Genomic DNA, 9,987 nt, shown 5'->3' on the forward strand with positions numbered 1-9,987 from the left:
ACCTCAATCTTACTTACATTATCTATAAAAATATTTGATCCTTATTTAGCCGAGCCTGATCATGCTAGGTCAACTTTTGGTTCAAGCTTGACTTGTTTAACTGGAATCAAGCTTGATTCGAGCTTTTCTCGAACTGAGAGCCTGCTCAATTTGTTTGTCAGCCCTATCTACGAATATGTGAAATCTTGAAGTCATCCGGCTAATCTGTGACATTAGGATCATGGCTTCATTCAACAATAATGTGCCTCCATTTTGACACATACTTGGGGCTTATAGATGTTAGGGAAACTGTCCAAGCCTAATCACAAACATTGCCCACATTCTGAGTGCAAAAAAAACTGCTGGAGATTAGTGCTAAAGCTTAGGTGCAAGCATTTTTGAACTGTTCGCGAGAGCTGGGAAAAAGAAAATCTGGTAATTTCTTATAAAATTAGCTGGAACTAATTAGAATTTTGACATATTCTGGAGCATTCTTGCTTGTAAGTAATGAATGAAGTGGACAAATTAATTCATCTAGTGAATTCAAGAAGGATTCCAAGGAAGTAAGATGGGTAACTAGCAGCCTGACCAACTGAAAAAGAGATCCTACCAGTCATATATATAGTGCTTAAGGAGCCACAGCCATAAAAGTCATGGCCACAAACAAAAAAAGAGAGAATGAAACTGTATCCTTTGCTTCCTATATGGCAAAATGCCCAAGTGAAATTCTTATTTCTAAAGTCCTACGCCACGATGCTGCCATACCTCCTGCAACCTTGGAGGAAGATGCGCCATATGGCTGCATCTGGCTGAAATGGCATGCCGCTGATCACGCGCTCGGCTTCCTTTAGATGCCCGTATTTGCACAATAGGTCCACCACACAAATATAATGATCCATCTCTGGTTCAATTCCATAATCACTCCTCATTTGTGCGAAGAACATCATGCCTTCTTCCACAAATCCACCATGTCTGCAGGCTGAAAGGACTGCGAGGAAGGCAACCCGGTCTGGTTCGAACCCTTCAAATTCCATTTGCTTAAATTTTTCCAGTGCCTCAATGGCGCAACCATGAAATCCCAATGCTGAGATCAGAGCTGTCCAAGAGATGAGATTTTTTTCATCCATTTCCTCAAAAACTCTTAAACAGCTCTCGAGGCTGCCGCATTTCGCATACATGTCTAGCAACACATTATGGACGAATGTGTCAGAACACCCTGAGTTAGTCTTAATGATAAGCCCATGAAGCAAACTACCAAGATTGAGGCTATTGATCTTCGAACAGACGCTCAATAGACTTACTGCTGTGTAGTTATCAAAAAGATATCCTGAAATTTGCATTTGTTTGAACAATTGGAAAGCTTTGGAGTAATCCCCACCACGTACACAAGCAGTCAATAAGATGTTCCATGATATGTTATCTGGCTCTTGCAGCTTGGACAATAACTCCTGTGCCTCTTTGTATCGACCAGCTCTGTTATAAACACCAGCCATGACATTCATGGGGCCAACAAAGGACTCTGAGACTAGAGCCAAGGCATCACAAACAGTGGCATGAGAAGCATATGATGCAATAAGAGCACTTGAAACATACTCATTACTATCATAACCCATCCTTATTATCAGCGCATGAAGCTCCTGGAGATCCAAAGCAGATGCTTGTTTAAGCCCAGATGAGAACGTGAACTCGTTGGGTCTAATCCCTGAGCTTAGCATTTCTCTCAGAAGAACTAAGGTGGTAGGTAAACCAGCATTCATATATCCTGAGATCAAAGCATTCCAGCAAACGACATTCTTCTCCGCAATCCCATCAAACACCCTCTTTGCGTTGTCCAAGCTCATGTACTTGGCATAGAAATCAACAAGTGAACTTCCGACGAAAACACCGGTGGCAAGATTGTGCTTGATGGCTTTAGCATGGATGAGCTCTCCATACTTCATTGTGTCTAAACTAGCACAAGCATTAAGGATGCTAGTGAATGTGGATTCATTGGGCAAAAGCCCTTCTAAAGGCATCATCAAGAAGAAATCCATAGCCCTCTCTGGCGCCGCACTTGTAGCAAAAGCTGTTATCATGGTGTTAAAAGAAACCGCATCTCTAATTGCCAACTCATTGAAGTATCGTTTGGCAGCTTGCGTTCGAGAGCAACTGGAGTACACACGAAGCAGAGCATTCGCAACCACGAGGAATGAATCCATTGCGACTTTGACTGCAAGCCCGTGAATTTGCTCCATGGAGTGCAAACAATCTGACGAACGGAATGCAGCCAGAACGCTAAGAAAAGAACATTCTGACGGTCCAATTCCTGTCTTTAATAGCTCTCGGAACAGGAACATTGAATCATGGACAAAGCCCAGCTCGGAAAATCCAGAGATGATACAATTCCAAGTGACCACAGTCTTTGTAGGCATTTCCTCGAATAGCTTGACCGCATCGTCCAATCTGTCATTTCTCGCCAAAAATCCCATCAAAGCCGTGCCCGAGTAAGGGTCGGCGTGAAATAACCCAGACTTCAGGATCAATGGGTGCAGCTGGATCCCGACACGGTGTTCGAGCGACAGCGAGGAGAGGATGGGGCCGAAAGTGAAGCGCGTGGGCCGGACGCCGGCGACCATCATCCGGGGGAGCAGCGCCCAGGCGTCCTCCGCGCAGCCGCGCCGTGCGGTGGCGGCGATGATGGCGTTGTACGAGACGGAGGTCCGGCGGGGCATTCGTTCGAACACCTGGCGGGCGGAAGCGAGGTCATCGGCGGCGGCATAGGCAGCGATGAGAGCGTGGTGGACGGTGACGGGCGGATTGGAGGCGGAGGAGATGGAGAGGGCGTGGAGGGCTTTCGCACGGTGGACGGCCGAGATGGTTTCAGGGTCGAAATGGACGGCATGATGGGAGGAGCAATGGAAGTCGTGGTTTATTATGGCCCGGAGGAGTGGTTTGGACATCCAATGGCATTTAAGGGTCTTTTGGTTTAAGAATCTATATCATTTCTATTGTCAACACCCTGTTTGGGAGACACCGAGAGAAGAGAAGAGTAAACAAGCAAACAAATTGAGTTTCTGGGAAGAAGTGAAGTTGAAGGCAATCATTTCTTTCCAATGTCACAAATTTTCCTGAGAAAAAAAAATCAGATAAACAAAATAAAATCTTTTTATTGAGTGAAAAGAGATCTAAAAATGACACCATTATCTTTTTGCTATCATCCATTATTATCCACCATGACATGATTATAATAATAATTAAATTTTAATAATACAGAAATCATATATTGCAAGATAAATATAATAAATTTAACTAACATCTATCATAATAAAATACTGTCATTGAAGTCCTAGCTTTATGTTCAATTATATGTTTGATTTTGTATCACGGAGCACTTGCTCGGATGGTATCACTGCTCGACTAAGTTGATAGGGTTTTGTTCTGGTTGAAGTAACCTCACAAAAATTGAGAAGAGTATAAGATAGAAGGTGGGCATATATCTATCTCTTATTTTTGTTTTAAATTTATCTGTGATGAGGTAAATTAGTGCTCCAACCTTGAATCCCATTGCAAATATGTTTCAAAGAGAACGGCCTTAGGGTCCACAAGAAATTGTCTAGAGAGCAACATCAAACCAAATGATGTAAACGAGCTCCTTACAATAACTATTGCATGAAGACACCAATTTACATGCACCCAATCAGGCCCTATATGGAATGAAACATGATGAATATGCCAATTTTTTCTTGATCTGGAAAAATAAGAAAACAATTATTAGAAGGATGTCAAAACCAACTGATTTGCAGGGAGCTGTGCCATGCTAGACCTAAGAACCTGTCATGAAAGCGAAGAAGAAGAATATATATATATATCTACTTTGCTCTTAGGATACATGCTGTCTGCTCATGATGTTATATATCTACTTTGCCCATTAGCTCTTTGACATTAAAAATAGCTTGGAGTTTCTAGTACCTGAAGTAAAAGGTAAAAACTTTGAGTTCAGGGTAGGGTACTTAATAAAAAGTTTTTGCTATGTAAAAATATATTTTTAAAGTGCCATAAAACTTAAGCATTTGTTTGATAACTAAACTGAGAAAGTAGTTTTAGTACGAGAAAATGATAATAAAGGACATTAGTGCTTTTAATTTTTTAACTCTTGCTATTATGTGAACATAGCCCATTTATCCGTACAATCTCATGTTGATCTATAATAGCAAAACTTATCTACCAAACATATTGGAGACTGAGGTCAATTAGATAAACCATAACTACTTGCTACCCGACCAAATCGTCCTACTATATTTATCCACCGACCTAACCGCTTGTTTAGAACATGGAGCCAGGCTGCTCAGGCCACCATCCTAGCCTAAAGTTTTGAGCTTGTTACACCAGGTCAAGCCAATTCTTTTGATACAGCTGGCCAACAAGAAAATCTAATGATGATTTAAACACATATGATTTGGAGTTCTATTAATATACACTGCAAGACCAGAACTGAGTCCGAATACAAATTGATTTTGGAATGTTTAATTTTGTTTGAGATGGTATGATAATGTGATTGCTTATTTAAGGGCCTAAAAAGGGAATTTCAAATTGTATGAAGCAAAATGAAAAAGAGAGTATCTGAAGGGAAGGTCTGACGAACTTCCAAGAGAAGAATCTAATTCTGTTGAATGACATGAATTAATGGTCGCAATGCTTACTATTTCAAGAAAAAAAAATGCCAAGTTGCAAACTTTTAATCTTAATAAGTCTAAAGCGCAGATTAAGGCCTTGATATCGATCATATTATGCCTTTCAATTGCCAATGGGTTGGGTGGCCCAAAACCCTTCAATAACACAAACACAAAGCTAGCGAACAAGCCTGCCTTCAGCCATGGTGTCATCATAAGAGAACACAAAGCCATGCCAGTGAAAACAAAACAAGAGGTTACTCCATTATAGAAGATATCTGACAGGAGTCACAGGACTCAACGGTTCCATCAGGAAAAAAAGAAAAGAGGGCACTCAAATGTAATACTGGTCTTATAAGGACACACAGAAAACCTCAAAGTCGCCATTTCTTCTTCTTAGCTGGTGGGCCTGCTGCTGCCAAGCGCCGGGCTCCAGCTTATATACCTATAGTTTTTAAGTCCAAAGCACAAGTGGAGTCCAAATGCGTGCACAATTACTTTATGGGTTGGCTTTTTGAAGGGAGGAAATAAAAGGTCTCACAAATGGGTTTTGGTTTGCCACTTTCCATGCAAACCACCACACACGTATGGTCCTCCATTAATCTAAAACTCCTAGCGCCGAAAGGATACCTCGGACCCATTGTTGTCATCGCGCATCATTTCATTCCTTTTCTCCTTGGTCTATGGAAATGGCCAAAATGTGGATCCAGTCACTTGACTCTGGTGCTCGGCTATATACAAATATCTCATTTCCATGGTGGATGGACCAAACAATCATGCCCTACTCTTGTGAGCATTCCCAATGGGACCTGGGTTGGATCTCTTGTGCGGAAGATGGATTCACCTTCCTCGTACCAATCCATTGTTGGATCACAATGACCGCTTTAAGATCTATAAAGATGATAGAGCGGTGCAAACCAACTCTTCTTTTAACTCATTCCTGTTGGCTAAATGGGCTTAGAAGTTTGTTAAAGGACGAAAACTTTTATGAAAAAGTATCACCTATATGGAAAGATATTAGTAAGAACTTGAAGGTCTTCTGGAACTGCACTTATTTTAAACTAGGGAATGGCGAGAATATCGGATTCCGGAAAAACTCCTGGGTTGGTGCTGTTGGGGGGAAAAAGTGTCGCCACGCTTTGGTAAGCAGACCCCTCCGAGCAGGGGCCAGCCGAGCAGACCCCTCCGAGCAGGGGCCGACCGGACAGACCCCTCCGAGCAGGGGCCAACTGAGCAGACCTCCTCCGGCTTGGGGACACTCAGTCTTACCAGCCTGAGGACGCCTGAGTTGCACACTGAGATTACGTCTACCCGCAGCACGGCCGTGCAGACAATTAATGTGTAAGGGTCGTGCAGACACCCGGTTCACTCAACAGTCAAAACGCATGGCCCTTGCAGGCCCCTGGGCTTACTCAACAATTAAAGCGTATGGTTTCCGTCGCCTACGGACATCGAGTCTCTCACGGCAAATCCGCATGCCTACAAATGATGGCGACTCCGTGATGACAGGCTCCGGCCTAATCTCCTACCATGATAGCATTGACTTACATGATCAAGTATTAATGACCAATTGTACGACAACCAATTTGCTCTGTCACGTCACAGGTAGCCCGATCCTCCCTATAAAAGGGGAATTCCTCCACTTAGGGGGGGTTATTTTCCGTCTCACTTTTTCTTTCCCCATACAGACCCCTGACTGACTTAACCATCGGAGGGCCGGCACCGGAGAGCCCAGCCACCGGCTTCTTGCAGGTCTCCAGGAGGACGCCGCCCGCCGACGCGCCGCCACCCAGGCAGCGGAGCTCTCCTTCTCCAGCCGACGGCCGCCCCCGGGTCCAATTTCCAGCAACAGGTGCTACCCTTTGTCATCCCTATTTGTGGAGCTCTACGATAGAGTGGTGCAAACCAACTCTTCTGTGGAGTTGGAAAAAACAAAGATGGTGCATTAAGCTCTAAGGCATATTATCATTTTTGGAGTCTAAGCAGCATGAAAACTCTTCTCCAACTTCTACATCCTATCAGACCCTCTACATTAACAGATGTGCCGGTATGGGAACTCACCAACAATGGTAATTATTCAATCCGTTCCTTCAATAAATTGCTGACTTGTAGTGGTGTTCTTTGGCCTTTTCACAAGGTGATATGGCGCATAACAGCTCCAAGTGTTCATATGGTTGGCACTCAAAAACCGGCTACATATGGGTGAAGGGATGGCAAGAAAAGGATGGAGAAGAGGTATAGAATGTCCTCTATGTGGAGCCAACTCGGAAACCATCTTGCATCTCCTTGTCAAATGTTCTTCTGCAAGAAGCTTGTGGTTTACTATCAAGACAGCTCAAAATTAATGGTTGGCCAAAGGATATTCGAGATCTATGGATCTCATGGAGAAGAAAGAGGATTAAAGGAATTTTTCGAAAAGGTTGGGACTAGCTCTCTTTGGCCGTTTGTTGGCACATCTAGTTGGAAAGAAATTCGAGAGTTTTTATTCAGAAAGCTTCATCCATCAATACAGTTCTTCACAAGGCTCTAAATACCTTCATGCAGTGGGGAAGTTTGTGTATGGAAAAAAGCAGCGACAGCCACAAAGTATTGCTGAATCTTCTTGGTCTTTTGCCAAAATAGATTATCTGTTGAATTGAAATTTTGGCCATTAAGATGCCGACTGAATTATAAGTTTTCATAGTCCATGCCTATTTTTCTGAAACTATGTAAATTTTGTGCTTTTCGTGAAACTGGGGGAACCAATTTGCTTCCTCCATTACCCTTCAAAAAAAGAGACATATGCAGATGAAAATTAAGGTTTCCCGCTCTATAATGGGGCTAAACCACAGCCATTCGGATTTATAAACTGTGAACCATCCATATGGATAAGGTAGTAGAGGTACAATTCTTGCGGCTTCCAAGGGTTGCTGTGCTTCATTGGTTGAATGGAGACAATGATGTCGTACAAAAATCTTGATATATTTCAGCAGACCTATCCTTGAAACCTATGCAGAGGCACCGCGCGCTATAAAGATGACCTGATTAGAATCGGGACTAAAGAAACTCCAAGCATGGCTCTTCAGCATTATAGTACTATGAGCCAAGTTTAAAAACTTTAGAACTTTATTTGGAGCTCCGATCATTCTCCACTTCTCCGACATTTCTTATAAGCTGTCTTTTTTTTAGTTTAAATAAAAAATATTGATGCTACTATTTGCAACTTCGAATAAAGAAAGTGATCTCTATAGAATATCAGAGATGTTGCAACTTCTCTTTTTGATAGTATAAAATCCGACTCAAATAAGAATGATCTCACCGTTATAAATAGAGGACATAATAAAAGAAATGAAAGTAAAGTGAATGGACTTTACTTTCCACCAGTGATATATACCAAAATTTATATATGGATCATGATAGTTACCCGAAAAAGTCTCAAAGTCCCAGTTTTTTAAATTCGAGACTCGAGTTGACCAAGTTGAAAGAAAACCTTTTGTTTCCTTGACGGGATCAAGAATAGGATCAGATTTACCTGGTGATAGTAGAGAAATATGATTCCAAAGGATCCATGGTTGGAGGACGTTACGATGTCTCTTTTTTCACCGCGGGAAACCAGGAATTACCATCTATTCTCAATGTAATAGCAGACTTGAATCCAAAGATCTCTCTATGGAAGCAGATTGGGAATTCTCTTTGGTGACCGGCCCTTTTAGTAAACCTTCAACAGAATGACTGTCTGGATAACATCTGGTTGAAACTTGAAGGGACCAAATGTCAAATACTTTGGAAATGCATACATTCCTGAATGATCATTTCCAAGGGAAACATGCGGATTTTGATCCCCATGGGCAAAAAAACTTGTGGAAGGCTGCGGCTTAGGGGAAATCAAAGATTTTTATGTGGTTGGCTCTTAAGGACAAGCTGAGCACAACAATGAACCTCGTTAGGGAAGGATTTAAAGTAAATGATGCTTTTATTCTATGCAATGAGAAGGATGAAAAAATATATCTTCTCTTCACTATCCTCTTACCAAAAATATTTGGACAACGATTTCACACAAGAGCTTCATATTCCTGGCAGGATCAAAGAGTTTTGAGTACAAATAGAGTGACTTGGTACCAATGGCGCATCACTATATGTTGGTCTCGTTCTTCTTCTTGTTTTTTTTTTGTTTTTTGTTTTTTTTGAACGAGCAATTCATACATTACGGATACGAATACATCTAATAGCATCGGCAAACAAAAGGTCTTGAAGTGCACCAGGCATCTCACCCTCCCCAACCTATAAGGTGCCTCCTGAGTAGCTTGCTACATATGCCGCCACCCAGTCCGCCGCTCTGTTAGCTTCACGATATACATGTATAGCCTGAAATGTAATACCCTCCCTCACCATCAACCAAATATCACTGAGCAGGGGAAAAATTCCTCCATCACTGTTCGGGTTCTTTCGGACCCAGCTGATCACCGTGGTCGAATCATCCTCCAAGAGGATAGAGTTCGCCTGAAGCACATGCCGCACATAACGCAATTCCATCCAAGCCGCCCGTAACTCTGCCCCTGGAACCGAGGTGTCGAAGACCTGACACCCCCCCGCTACCACCACACTAGAACTCAGGCCTTTGATAACAAATTCGGCCCCTCTCCTCCTGCCTCCATTTAGGACCGAGTCGTTAAAATTGACCTTGAGGAAACTCGGAGGTTGGGGCTCCCAGGTAAAGAAAATTATATAAAGAGTTGTCGAAGCAATGTGGGGGCCTCAGGTATTCCGAGCTGTCCAAGGTTTGTGATCTAAATCTGCATGGAGAATCTCTATTGTCTATACCTGAGCCCGCTCCATCCACTACAAGAAATACATATTCAGCGACTAAGATTCTAGTCGTCGAATAACCATATTTGGTTGCCGAAATTTTTTCGCGACTAACATACCCTTCGTCGCCGAACCCTAGTCACTGAAAGGTTTTGGCGACCAATATTGTGTGGTCACCTAAGGTACACCAACAACGACCAACGTTTGCTTGCCGAAGAAAATTATTAGCGACCAAATCTGTTGTTGCTAATTTCAACGCCGACCAAATAGTTGGTCGTGGAAGGTTTGTCTTCCGCTACCAAACAAATGGTCACTGAATATCTATCTTCCCCCACCAATAGTTTGGTCGCATAATGTATTGGAATGCATTACAACAAATATTTTTTGGTGGTAGAAAGTATTAACCTATATTTAATTAACAATTCAAATTATAAGCTTAATATTTATTTTTGGGCTCGTTCCAAATCCTGTACAACCAACACAGCCTATCCAGTATCCATATTGTACAATACATTTGCTCATCCAAATAGAAGTATACACAATGTTGGAGAATCCATAATCATTCATTATAAAT

General features: G+C 42.3%; 1 protein-coding gene across 2 annotated transcripts; it reads right to left on the reverse strand.

Moving 5' to 3' along the window:
• Nucleotides 1-564: 564 nt before the first annotated feature.
• On the reverse strand, nt 565-3,795 carry LOC103721699 (Pentatricopeptide repeat (PPR) superfamily protein). Of its 2 annotated transcripts, XM_088706005.2 has the most exons (2): nt 1,281-3,795; nt 989-1,159 (listed from the first exon to the last, which is right to left on the reverse strand). In XM_088706005.2, the coding sequence occupies exons 1-2, from the start codon at nt 2,916-2,918 to the stop codon at nt 1,121-1,123; spliced, it is 1,677 nt and encodes a 558-aa protein (XP_088562131.2). In that variant the 5' UTR covers nt 2,919-3,795; the 3' UTR covers nt 989-1,120. The 2 variants fall into 2 exon arrangements, with proteins under 2 accessions (XP_008810229.5, XP_088562131.2); XM_008812007.6 differs by having other exon boundaries at nt 565-3,793.
• Nucleotides 3,796-9,987: the final 6,192 nt, after the last annotated feature.

This window comes from Phoenix dactylifera, chromosome 1, assembly GCF_051530095.1.
Source record: "Phoenix dactylifera cultivar Ajwa chromosome 1, Ajwa_hap1_PhDact_Kaust_v1.1, whole genome shotgun sequence".
NCBI classification, from domain to species: Eukaryota; Viridiplantae; Streptophyta; class Magnoliopsida; order Arecales; family Arecaceae; genus Phoenix; species Phoenix dactylifera.